This window comes from Typopeltis vanoorti, chromosome 19, assembly GCF_054136105.1.
Source record: "Typopeltis vanoorti isolate ZY-2024b chromosome 19, IOZ_Tvanoo_1.0, whole genome shotgun sequence".
Taxonomy (NCBI): domain Eukaryota; kingdom Metazoa; phylum Arthropoda; class Arachnida; order Uropygi; family Thelyphonidae; genus Typopeltis; species Typopeltis vanoorti.
Genome location: NC_143567.1, coordinates 56,430,652 through 56,445,226, shown reverse-complemented (window position 1 = coordinate 56,445,226; position 14,575 = coordinate 56,430,652). Strand labels below are relative to the sequence as shown.

At 36.8% G+C, this 14,575-nt stretch overlaps 1 protein-coding gene across 1 annotated transcript in view; it reads right to left on the bottom strand.

The window, feature by feature from the left end:
• The window catches only part of LOC150096139 (mitogen-activated protein kinase kinase kinase 4-like), a 734,047-nt gene that overhangs the window by 329,008 nt on the left and 390,464 nt on the right, over nucleotides 1-14,575 (bottom strand). The window contains exon 16 of the mRNA XM_090409620.1: nucleotides 11,305-11,386. Within this exon, the coding sequence (XP_090265746.1) occupies nucleotides 11,305-11,386 (82 nt within the window). The remainder of the gene's footprint in view (nucleotides 1-11,304; nucleotides 11,387-14,575) is intronic.

The window sequence follows — 14,575 nt, the reverse complement described above, 5'->3', positions numbered from 1 at the left end:
CCCAGAAGTCTTTGTGTTGTCTTCACAATTTTGGCGATGTGTCCCCTAAATTTTAGATCCTTATCCACTATCACCCCCAGATCTCTTATTTCCTCTACTTCCAACAATATATTCTCACCAAGCATAAATTCTGCATCCCATCTTTGTTTTCCAAATTTTAAAACTTTACATTTTGCAACATTGAACTCACACCCCCATTTGCTTGCCCAATCACTCAATTTATTCAAGTCTTCTTGCAAGGCCACAACATCTTCACTACTCTTTATGGTTCGTCCAACTTTGCATCATCTGCAAACAACTGAATATCTCCATCCAAATCTTCACCAATATCATTAATATATAAGTTAAATAGTAATGGGCCTAAAACAGACCCCTGAGGCACTCCACTAGTGACTTTCTTTTTCCTGGATATTGCACCCCCATACACAACTTGTTGATACCTATCAGATAGCCAGTCTCCAATCCAATGCACTAATCTAATATCCAACTCCCATTTGCTCTACTTTGACTATCAACTTATCATGCAGTAATTTATCAAAAGCCTTTTTGAAATCTAAGTATACTACTGTGTATCCCTCTCCTCTGTCAAATGAAGCTGTCACCTTATTGGAATAAGTAAGTAGATTACTAAAACATGACCTGCTTTTAGTAAATTCATGCTAAGCAAGCATACCACCTGTTCTTTTGAATGTAATTTCTAGTATTGTTTGTAATAACTGTACTGATGATGTCTTAAGATACTTAAGACGAAATATATACATATTATTAAAATTTAATTACTGTGGTATATGTGTGAATTTATAGTTATGAATACTCCACAGGTCTTATTATATAATAAATTCATGCTGTCCATCAAAGATTATACCATTGTTGTCAACCCAATTCTGGATCCCAGTACTCACCAGCTTCTCCAACACCTTAACCACAATATCTGACATACAGATAGGCCTATAATTTGATACTTGAGTTCTATCAATTCCCTTATGAAGCGGCACAAATAGTAATAGTAAATAGTAATGGCCCTAAAACAGACCCCTGAGGCACTCCACTAGTGACTTTCTTTTTCCTGGATATTGCACCCCCATACACAACTTGTTGATACCTATCAGATAGCCAGTCTCCAATCCAATGCACTAATCTAATATCCAACCCCATCTGCTCTAGTTTGACTGTCAACTTATCATGAGGTACTCTATCAAAAGCCTTTACGAAATCCAAGTATATTACTGTGTATCCTTCTCCTCTGTCCAAGGAAGCAGTCACTTTATTGTAATAAGTAAGTAGATTACTAAAACATGACCTCCCTTTAGCAAATCCATGCTGTCCATCAAAGATTATACCATTGTTGTCAACCCAACTCTGGATCCTAGTTCTCACAAGCTTCTCCAACAACTTAACCACAACACCTGACACACAGATAGGCCTATAGTTTGATGCTTGAGTTCGATCACCTCCTTTATGAAGTGGCACAATCTTGCCCTCCTTCCACTCTTTAGGAACTTGACCAAGTGCAAGACTCGTATTAAAAAAATATGTCAAGGCAGGTGTCAACTCTCTGGCACACTCCTTCAGAATACGTGGTGATATATTATCAAGTCCCACAGCCTTATTTACATCTAGTTTACTCAACTCCCCAAACACCTCTTGCTCACTTACAGTCAGTCTCTCCTCCCCATCATCAACTGCTCTTAATCTCTCCATGAAGTCACATTCACAAGATTGAAAGATCTTTATGAATTGCTCATTAAGTATCTCCACAACACATTCTGCAACAGCTGTCTTTATACCATTTCCTCCAATCAATGTCATCCATAATCATTCTTTCTTTTGCTGGCTACATATCGAAAGAACTCCCTAGGATTCTTTTTGGCTTCATTAGCTAACTGCTGTTCATACCTCTCTTTAGCTACTCTCACCAACCAAGTCACCCTCCTTGCCTGGTCTTTGTAGACCTCATGAAATTGGTTACTTCCACTTCTCTTATGCTGTCTCCACAATGCCTTTTTTTTTCTGTATTGCATGCTTAATCTCTTTATTCATCCATCTCACACCTACCTTATTTAACCTTCTCACCCGTGGTATACATTTAGACATTGCATCTACTAAATAGTTTTTGAAAATCCCCCAAGCTGCATTGATCTCTTTTCCAGCTAACTCCTCATTCCATGCTACATTTGCAAGCTGTCTCCTGAGCTCTTCATAATCACCCCCCTTGTAGTTCCACATATACCCTTTTTTCACAGGGGTCCTTGCACTGCTGGCAACCACCCAGGTAATCACCTCATGGTCACTTTCACCAATTGGTGGATGATTTGACACCTCATTTATAATTACATCCTCCAATGAGATGACCAAATCCAAGACCCTTAATCCTCGTGTGCCCTCTGTTACATACTGTCTGAGGTAGTTATCCCTCAAAAACTCAAGAAACTCATTTTCTTTACTTCCAGTCGCTATCTCTTCAATCCAGTCTATATTGCCATAATTAAAATCACCGATAATGATCACCCTTTTCTTATTTGCTTGGCTTATTTGACTATACATTTCACTATCACCACCATCCACATTACCAGGTATATAACAACATCCCACCAAGTATTTGATTCTATTCACCTCTATCTCACACCATACTGCCTCAAAACCACTGGCCCTATTTCCCTCTTGCATCTCTACCTTGTATGGACATAACTCTTTCTCTATCATCAATAGCACTCCCCCTCCCTTTTTATCCCTTCTATCCTCACGAAACACATCATACCTTTCCATCTCTATTCCTGTCAGGATGTCGTCCTCATCTAACCATGTCTCACTTATTCCAACAATCTCTGGGTACACAGACACAATTAGTGCAACTATTTCATCCGCCTTGTTTCTTATGCTTCTAGCATTGGTATACAAACACAACAACTCATTTCTGGATCTACAGCTAGTTCCACTGATACCATTCACTCGATGTGCTCTCTCCATGCTGGACTGGGGCCATTTCTCTTTCTGCTTCTTCATTTTAGAACCCTTTGCAACAACATCTGTTTCCTCTTGATCCCTGGTCATCCCTTTACTTTCCTGCCTACACATGCTCTCACCTCCTCTTGGAGCATCCACCTTTCTCACGCTGTGTATCCCTGTCCACCCTGGGCCTCCCCGTTTCCCTGCTCCTCTTGCACACCCATTCTCTCATTTTCTATACTCATACCACTCACCTCTCCATTCATTTCCACTTCTTCAATCTCTCCTGTCTTACTCTCCTGCTCTTCCACATCACTCCCCTCTCGATCTGATTCATTTTCTCTATTCACTTCTCTACCTTCCAGCAGCAGTCTCTCCAAGCGACTCACACCATAACCACTCAAATGCAGTCCATCGCTCCCATACAGCTCACTTCGTCCCTCAAACTCATTCCACACATTAACAAACTGTACACCCATCTCCTCACACATTTCAGCCAGAATACCATTCATAATCCTTGCTCTCCGCCTCATTTCACCACAATCATCTAGGCAACACACTGACCACTCTTCCTGTCACACTATTCTCTTTTATCTTTCCAAGCAGTCTCTTGACATTCATTTTGACATGCTCTTTGTTCTCTCTCAAATCATTTGTACCAATTAATACGATTAACTCTTTTGCTCGCTCCCGCCTCATATCCAATGCCTCAATCACTCTACTTATTTTACCGCCTGGAAAACATACCTTGTGCATTTTATCCTCTAGCACACCTTTAATAATGGAGTCGCCATACAACGCCACTCGCTCATCTTTCGTTAACTCTTTCATGCCATCATGATTTATTTTAATAGTTTTGACCTGAATTCTCTTAATTTCATTCCGCATCCATTTCATTTCTTGCCTCATCCAATCTAATTCACTTTCCGAACCTCGCGACACATTCTCTCTATCATTAAATCTTTCTAACTTTCTAACTCTCGACCCCCTCTTCTCACATTCCCTCTCATTCATCCTTCTTTGTTTCCGTACTTTCGGTCCAACATACGTCCAACTTTCACTATCATTCTTCTCACTTTCACTCTCATTTATCTTTCTTTGTTTCCGTACTTTCGGACTAACATGCGTCCAACTTTCGCTATCATTCTTCTCACTTTTACTGTCATTCATCTTTCTTTGTTTCAGTACTTTCGGTCCAACATGCGTCGAACTTTCGCCATCATTTATTCTTTCGATTTTTTTTACTTGCGATTTCTGCATTACGCAAGTTCTACTTTCATTCGTTCTCTCAATTTCGTTTCTTTTCACCTCACTTTCGTCCCTTTTAACATCCGTTACGGTTGTCAAATCGCTCTTTTTCTTTTTTCCTGATTTTTTAACATTTTTTCGCTTCTCTTGCTCACCATCCATTTCTTTCAAACGTGCAATCGCGACACAATCAGTACTAGCACTTTCTGTCATCAATTTCATATTCGCATTCATTAGTTCTTCGTTCAGGTCACACTTCGCACACACCCTTCTTCCATCCGCACTAAACATCCACAAATCATTTATGTAATCGAAGGAATACATATAACAGACCTCACACTTAACGAAACGACTGAAATCTACATTCAAATCATGGAATGACAATGCCACCGCCATTTTTTTTTTTTTTTTTTTTTCTCTCTGCCGGTTACTAGGTCTAATAATAACGATTTCGTAATTTAGTTTAGACAAGGAAAAAAACCCACACTAATAATACCGGTAGCGTACAACGTTTACAGCCACTCTTACTCAAACAATTACGCATATATACTTAATTATTCCTAGTAAAAACTTATCTGAATCAGGAGCTCTTCAAAACACGTCCGCAGTACTTGGCCCACTAGCGCCCCCCCATAATAGCAACAACTGTTCCAACATGCGTAAAGTAACGAATTTATCATTTGCATTCTGGTTTATCAATTATATTTAGCAGTTGTGAAGTTATCAAAAACATCTAATGTGTTTTAGGAACTGCTTAATTAATCGTTAATAGGCATTGTTGTATAAAACTTTTATGTGCTACTACCCCTGATGATGATGATGTAAGTCTTAAGATGCACAAAACTTGTCAGGTTTTAATTGCTTATTTTTAATAAACTCCTTATTTATATTACAATGTGGTCTCAACACTGAAAACTTCCCACAGAGCATTCAGTTAACTGTTCTTCTGTAGTCTCACTTGGTCATATAGACATTTCTTTTAATGCATCTATCTTTCAATTTTCTGACGTAGGCATGAAGAAAAATTTCACAAACAATAGGAATATATTAATTCAGCAGTTCCAAATGCATATCCAATACTGAAACTTTCACCGCAGTTTCCAAATTGCTCCTTGGAATATATATCACTTGTCTTTAATTGAGCATAAAATATTTTCACATACAAAGGCTTGATATATTATACTGTATATAAAATCTTTTCTGAGATTTGAGAACTTAACTCGGTACTTTATTAAACTTCTTCGGCTCTACTTCCTTGCTTGCCTATTCTTTACTTTCTAGCATTTCTGTTACCAATCAATAGCTGTTCTAAAAAAAAAAACCCACTAATGTGCATATCCATTACTGAGATTCAAAGCAAAATGAGTCACAAAATGGCTGCATTACTACAATGATTGTACACTATGAGTCACATAGAAACACCACAGTAACAACATAAATTAATTTATAATATGCATACAACATTATTGTGTTATTCCCTAAGAATTATAATATATAATAATCAAGTTTTCTAACTTATAACTACAATTAAATTATTTTATATCACTATGCTTAATCATATGGCAGTTCTGATAATACTAAGCATATAACTGTATTACTAAATGACAAATCACATATATACTATTAGGTTATCTTATCATATAAAAAAAAAATTATCTCATTAAATAAAATTCTCACCAAACATATAAAAACTGTAAAAAAAAAAAATTAAAAAAAAAAAACAGTTTGGTTGGCTTTCGTCGAATGCTTCAGACATTTTATATAACATTGTATATGATATGTAACACTGTTAGTCTATTATAAATATTCTGTATTACTGATACTGTTAGTCTGCTTGTTGAAAGTTTATTTTTCATTAGGTTAGACTATGATAAATTTAGTTTAATCCTTTATCCCAGTGAGAGCAAACAAAGTTTGCACCTGAAAATATCTTCAGGACTGAATATAGTGTTGTACTATCTTACTTGGGTAAGTAGTACAACACTAGGCGACTCGTAGCAAAGGTGGAGCAAGATACCAACACTCCTATCCCAGTATCTCCCATAATGCAAAACACATCTCCTTCTGGATATGTATACTGTTATGCATTAAGGGATTGGCCACTGGGAGATACTGGGATAGGAGTGTTGGTATCTTGCTCCACCTTTGCTACGAGTTGCCTGATGTTGTACTACTTACCCAGGTAAGATAGTACAACACTATATCCAGTCCTGAAGATATTTTCAGGTGCAAACTTTGTTTGCTCTCACTGGGATAAAGGATTAAACTAAATTTATCATAGTCTAACCTAGTGAAAAATAAACTTTCAACATCTTTCTCTAAATCCAAAGTAATTTAATAAAAAAAGGTGGCAAACCTTTTGGCAACTCCTATAGGTAAAGATGACCTTGATACTGCTTCTGCCTGGTATCTCCAACTCTGGGCCTGGCTCCCACTGAAGAGACCTCAATAAAGGTCGAAACTAGTCTGGGTAGCGGCCAATCCCTTAATGCATAACAGTATACATATCCACAAGGAGATGTGTTTTGCATTATGGGAGATACTGGGATAGGAGTGTTGGTAGTTTGTTCCACCTTTGCTACGAGTTGCCTGGTGTTGTACTACTTACCCAGGTAAGATAGTACAACACTATATTCAGTCCTGAAGATATTTTCAGGCACAAACTTTGTTTGCTCTCACTGGGATAAAGGATTAAACTAAATTTATCATGTTAGTCTGCTTGTTGCAAACTTTTACCCACACAAAACTAGTGGAGATTAAAGCTCTTTATATTGTTCAACAGTCTCTACGTGAGATGGCATCTCTCTCCCTCTCTCTCTCTCTCTATATATATATATATATACATACATAAACTATCAACACATTCCCCATCTATAGGAGTCTTCAGAGCAAAAAAAAAAAAAAAGTTCTTTATTGAAATCTAACTAAATCCATTCAAGTGAGATTGATAAATCATATATTGCCTCCATAAAGCGCCTCTGTAGCGCAATTGGAAAACGATGGTTAATTGTGCCCTTTGATTGGAAAAGGCCTGAGTTTGATTTCATCATGATGAGAAAAATCTTTATATGGGCTTTTTCAGTTGAAGGTGAGTTAGCCAATCTCATATGGAGGTAGCAGGGTTTTTTCTCCTGTAAACTTGAATTTTTCATCCTGCATACAGACAAATAGGCCTTGAGAACACACACAATTTACAGAATTGTGTGATGGTGGTAATGGTAGTGGCAGTTCAGTAGGGTTAATGGATTAAGTGGTGGAGACAGAGAGTTGTAGAAGTAGGTGCCCTCCCTTGATGAGTCTTTGGACTCCTTGGAGGTGTCACATAATAATATTCCCTTCATCTACCAAATTCAATCCATACATCTAAAACTTGAACATAATGGTTCTTCTAAATTCTCAATTTGCTCCTATAATACCTTGTACATCTTTCTCACTCACTCATCATTTTTTGCTTATTCCAGTACCAAACTCACCTCCTTCACCTCCAATCCGCTCACCTTTTGGCCTCTCATATTCCACAAGAACAAGTCCCTGTATTCAGAATTTAAATGTTGTTATCAGTTTTTCCTGTTTTCAACCTGAAAGAACCTCATGACATATGAGCAAAAAAAAAATCATGTTTAGTTTTCTCTTGCATGTGTGAAGCTGGTATTAAAAAAATATAGTATACCTAATCATTCTCTTCATCTTCCACTCCTTTCTTCTAACTTATGTCTCCAACACATGTATTTCACTCGCTTTTATTCATTCTCACATTCCTCTCTATGCAAGACACTCACACTTCTGTACCTTTTTTTCTCCCAAACATTCCCACACCATTATCTTACTTTTGACATAATTCACACTTCTGACAATCAATTTTGTAACACTTTCTACAAGCTCCACATTATTGCTTTCCACTCCAAATCCACTCACCTCCAATAAATAAATTCAAAAGATAATATTAAATTCAGGTAATTATTACAATTAAACTTCTATTAGCCTTCTATATTAAATGCAGGGAGTTTAATAGAAGAAAATACTGAATTATTTATATTAAATTCCCAGAAAACAATGACATCTTGGTTGTCACTGTCCTGATATGATTTGGTACTGATAGCTGCATTAAAATGAAACAACAATTTGGTTCAACTGACACACACAAAAAAATATAAGACTTATTGATAACCTGACCATAGATATTTAATTCGTAATATGTTCCGGTAGGCAATATGTTCGTACAATATTGCCTACCGGTTTCGCTAGTAATTGACTAGCTTTCTGTATGACACACACTAACTCAATAAAACATTGCACTGTACGCTCGATTAAAACTATAACTACATATAATATCAATTATGCAGTATTGCTAGTTATGAAACACAAACACATCTTTTTACTTCTTTCAAATCGAGACAACTTTGTTTCATATTTATAATTTATTCAAAATCAAAGTAAATCTATCTATCTGTTTCTTTAAATATACTGATCCCATACACACAAGGTCTAAAGACCCATAAGCACATCAGTATCATGTCTGGAATGTAGACAAGGACTCAGAAGAGACTATTTACATTTTTTTTTAAGTGTTGCAGGTTGTAGTTTGGAAATTGCAGTATGCTGTTTCAGAGGACAGAAGTAGAATAAATAAAAGAGGAAAAAGAAAAGCAGATTTGGAATGTTCGCAGTTGCTAGGCAGCTTCTACTCTTGTATTATCAGTTGCAACAGAAAATGGCCCATTCGATGAAACAATGATTATTGGAATACCTACAGAACAGACACAGAGCAAAAACATTGCATTTGTGATATAAAGAATGAAGTGATTCTCTGAGAGAGAGAGAGAGAGAGAGAGAGAGAGAGAGAGAGAGAGAGAGAGAGATCATCTATGAACCACAATGCTCTACTGCTCTACTCTGGGCAGATTTCTTTTGCAAGAGAAGAGGCAAGATTATTGTGCCATGGAAGGATAGCCCATAGATCAATGTTTAAAGAATTTAGTTGTAGATTATCTTGATGCTTGGAATATCCACACATTGCATGCTTTGTCAAATGAGTAGGATGAACGGAGAGGACTATTGTCTGCAAAACTGTGGATAGGATTAGTGGTGACTGAGAGTAAGTCATTTATGTAAATGAGAGAGAGAGAGTAGATGATAAGACAGAACCCTGAGGTTCTCCTGCATTAGTGGTGAAGCTCAAAGAAAGGGAGCCATCAATCGTAGCATACAGTCAATGACCACAGAGGAAGCTGGCAATCCAATTACAGAGGCTGGCAGGTAGACCAATCGATGGCAGTTTGTTTAGCAGGTCTCAACACCAGATAAGATTAAAAGCTCTGGAAATGATAAAAGCGACAGCACAAGTTTCTCCAAACCTTTTTATTTCACCCTCCAAACCAGTGGTGGGTGATGTAAGCTACAAAGTCAGCTGTGGTTATTGAATGGTGGAATCTGTACAGGTGGTCACTGATTAATTGTTGGGCTTCTGAGAGTAGTAGAGTTGTTGACTATTGATGACTTTCTCAATTATTTTGAAGAGAAGAGAGAGGCGATGACAATTGGTTGATAGTTTGATGGTAGATTACCATTGCTACCCCCTTTTTATTTTTGGAGACTTTTTACTTTCCAAGTTATTTAGTAATTTTCTGATGTCTTTTTGCCAAAACATTATAGGAGGTATACAGTGCTCTGATTCAGGTATGACAGGAGGTAATTTCCCTTGGTCATCAATGCAGGAGTTTCAAGAAATGAGCAATGCTAGGAGGTCAGCTTTATCATTGGGTGAAGTAACAGGGCTGCCATCAGAATGAGAGAAAGAGAGACATGATGTGCAGGTGAACAGAAGTTGCTCCCAATAGCCTTAGCAAGGAATCAGAAGACACTGCTTCCATTTGGACTGGAAGCGAGTTTTCTATTGTTGCCATTTATAAAATCGGTGGTAGATCTGCTGATGACTTTTTTTTTTTTTTGCATTTGTTGCATACTTTGATATAGGCAAAATACAAAGCTGGAATTCTTAATGCAAGCCACCAGCAGTAAATCTAATTTTTTTGTTCTTTCTTTGACTGTTCTGATACATTTTCTGTTAAACCAGAATTTGGAAAGCAGAAGCAGATTATAGATAAAATGGAGTATGAAGCCCTTCGTGTCAGTAAGAATAATTTTTGTGACTTGTTTGGAACAGGAGTTAGAATCAATTAAGCTGAAACAATAGTGAAACCACAGAAAGGAGGAGTAGAAGTTCTAGATATAATCCCATCTGGCACCTTTGAAGTGGCAGATGATGCAAGTTTGGGAGTGGCTTGAGGAAGGGGGGGGGTTCTGTGAAAGTGGAGAGAGAGAGGGGGAGATAACCTTTACAGTGTATTTGGAGAGGAAGAACTAGTTAAAAAGAGATCAAGAGTATTGGGTGAGTGAAGAGACTTATCAGAAATTTGTATAGGTAGATGAACAATTTGAGTTATTGCTTATGGCAAAGGTTTTTGCAGCTCATTCAGCTTGGTTGTGGTTTTGGAAAGGGAAGCCAGCTGGAATTATGGATGCTGAGGTCGCCAAGGAAGATAACCTCACTATTTGGATGGCTATCACTGTCATTATTTGTAAGGTTCATCATTAGTTTGCTCATGATTAGATAGAAGGATAGAGCAGGTATGTGCATTGAAAGGAGACAGACTCTTGGACATGAGATCCATAGAGAGAATTACCAGTCTCCTTGCCATAATGTGGCCTTTACAGTGCCTCCTGCATACCACTACTCACACTTCCTCTCCAGGTATGACCTGGCAAAGTATGTGGCAATGGGATTATGCATTAGTTGATTGGGAAGTCTCTTGATTCATCACTGACAAGCTTGGGATGTGCACTAATTGGTGGCCAGCCTGCAGCCACTGTTTTAACTGATGTACTCTCAAAATAGAGGGGATTATTGGTCTCTAAGTATGTATGGAATGGGTGGCCTGAACAAACTGGAATCCTTGTTCTGGAGACCAAACATGGAATATGCCACTTCAGACCTCCAATAAGCTGGGTTGTGGTATTTCACTGGACGATGAAGGTCATATGATACCTAGTGGTCTAGCTGGCATTTTCTCCAACATTGCTTTAAAAAACAAAAAGATAAAAGTTAATTACCTGAAATTCTACATTTGACAAGGATTGAAGATATGGAGGATCTAATGCAGTCAAAACGAATTCCAAACCAGGTTTGGTCCACCTTGTTTAATAAAAATCAAAGTATCAGAAAATTTTTAATTAAAAAATATCAAAAAAAAAAAAAAAACTGGTAATGAATAATTTCGATTATAATATTACAACCAAATTTGATGAAACAATTAAAAATAATAACGATGCTAGAATAAGTACACTGGTTTCCATAAATTAAGGAAAGAGAAAAATCACAATAACTCCAAACTTGTATGATGATTTTTATATAATTTGATGAAAAGTAGTATGATATGAGATGTGAAAGAAACACCCAAAAATTATAAGTGAATACTTTAATTCTGTAACAAATGGGTGTATGAAGACAATGAAGGTCAAAATATGAGACTGTCAAAGTGCCTCAATAAGGAATGTGATCATCCTTCACAGCAATATAGCACTCACAATGATATGATTATAATGGTATCTAGGAGCTCAGTTTGTAATAACAAGCATTACTCCTGTAAAGCTCTCCAAAGTCTTCAAGGTTTTCAGGAGGGAAGTTGCAAGTATCAATATCTACCTCAGACCTGATCAATAGGATTTAGGTAAGGAAACCTAGCAGGCCAGTCCATACGTATGATAATCTCTTCTTGAAGATATTGGTCTACAAGCTTCAAATGATGAGGACAGGCATTATCATCCTGTAGGATAAATGCTTCCCTTATTGCATCTGCTTATGGATGAGCATAAGCTGCAGCATTCGTGGTTCTGCTAGGAAGCATATACAGGTCAGTGTGTGTCGACCCCAACAAGATGCCTCCTCAAACCATCATGCTACCTCCACGATAATGTCTCTTTAACAGATATGAGAGGGATGACATGTCCCTGGTTCTCTCCAGATCAGAACATATCTAGTATTGTTTTGTAGAGTAAACTGAGAGTCATCTGTAAACAATACCAACCTGCATTGGTCTTGGATATAGTTGATGTGGAACATGGTCCATTTCAATGTTCTCTCCTATGATGTGAGGATAAAAGCACACAAACTACTGGTTACCTAGCAGGGACGATCTTTGTGAAGCCTTCTATGCACAATGGAAGCAGATACTAACGTTTCTGCGGCTGAAGCAACATCAAATCATAGCTAATTCAGGGTAGCAATTGTTGGATTCTGAATGAGGAGAATTGGAAATTATTAATACTTCATTCAGAGTCCAAAATAATCAGCCTAAGGCAAATTTGTTCATCAGACTAATAATCTCTTATTAATAGTATGCTATTCATATGATTTCTTTCAAGTTATATTTATTAATATTTATTTGTTCATTTATTATTTCGATATGAAATACAGTTGTAGAAACTATGTATTAAATATCACTTATTATTATGAAATTAATATTATTAAAGCAGAGATAAAAACTGTGAAATATGTAATCTTTTTATGTTATTAGTAAAATGTAATGTATCCAAGTAATTCTTCAAAATAAGACTTGATTGGTTGTTATGAGAAATTATGTTCTTTTTAGCCAACGTGTGCCTTATCGTGAGTCACTGTACAGCATGCAAGAAGCCAGTTCGGTATCAACAAAACCAGTGAGAACCAGATTTTGGCGAGAAGGGAGAGTAGGATGTCATGAGTAGTACATGAAAAGAAGAACACAATAAAAAGGGGGAGAAATAACCTTATGCTGAATGGAGTAGGAAGGACTGGGAACTGCTCTGTATTTTGACTTATCTTTCTTCGAGCTCTTATTCTTTTATAAATTCATATCGCCTCGCAGAAGGATAGTGTTGGACGAAAGAATAATAAGAATGAGTAAGAAATATTGAAAGTTAGACAATTACTAGCAAGAAGATAATTTCTCCCGAGTTAACTAATCAGTTACTGAAACCCAGGATTCTATAATATTTGTGTGTTCTCAAAGTGAAAGTATTCAAGAACCAAGGAGAGTTTATAGGATTCTCCATAATGAGGAAGCTATGCTGTCTATATCAGTAAGGATATGTTTTCTATGCCTCGTGTGAAGTAGCAAAGCTTGTTTCTGGAGAACATGATATAGTTCATATTGCTGAAATTAATGGTTAAAGATTGCATGTATGATACAGTGAAACATTTCCTCATAAACGTAATATATGAAGTATCTCTGGATTAATAGTTCAAGATTGAATGTGTGATATAAAGAAGCCTGTTACGAGAGAACGCAATGTAAATTTGAGACAAATAGTTCAGAGAACTATTGAGGTTAGATTGATAAACTTAAAGGTTGCTGAATGAATGTCTGATGACTTGTGCTTTGTGATTGTTCTGAATAGTTAAACTGAATCAATATTTGAAGTACACTGAATGATAGCTTTGTTTAGAGTGAAATTGTATTTGGAATCTTAGATAATAAGAAGAGTAGAATTTATGTGTATAAATTCCAATCGTAAATGATATACTCAGCTGAGTAAATTACTAATCCATTCTTAAATTGTATTATCCCTATTAGAAATTCTTGTTTTTAATGTAAATTTATGTGTTAAAGCATTAAATAATTTTTTTTGAGTTGAATCTTGTGTTTGCCTGATTTCTTTCATTGCACCGCTCATTAAAGTAGTTCAAATCTTAGCAGGAACCCTATATATATTGTAAGGAGAATTTCAGCCTGAATTAAGTTAATAACAATATTGTGCCAGCTGATGGTTGATTTCACAACGTTGCTTATGCAAATTAGAACATAGAGTGGCACAGTTAAAAATAAATTTTCTCTGTGTTCAAATGTGAAGTCAGTCAACAGCTGGAATATGCATCGGAGTAGAACGTAGGATCCAACACAATCCTGTTTTGGTGACCAGATAATCAGAGATATTGGTCCCCCATTGTGACTGCAGCTCATGGCCTTCCTTCATTGTATCGCTGGGATGCTGTTTGTGACTGTTGGAAATGATTCCACAGTCTCGTAATCATGAAATGACTCGCATGCAACCATCTGCCTACCTCCGTCAGGCTTTGGCTGGATTCTAGTCTTACATTGGCTTGCCACCAGAATTCATTGGTTATACAATGTCCTGCAGACACATCCAAGAATTTTGTTATCACAAAATGTCTTATTTCTCACTCTAAAATGCCTTCTTTTGTGCCGTGGCTCATTTGCATATAATGCTGACAGCATGCTGCTGGTTATATGATACCAGCAGCATCACTTTTTACATAATCTACTGGTCTTTATGTTTCTTTTTTTTTTTTTTTTAATTTTCTCCTGAAGTTATTGATTTTTTT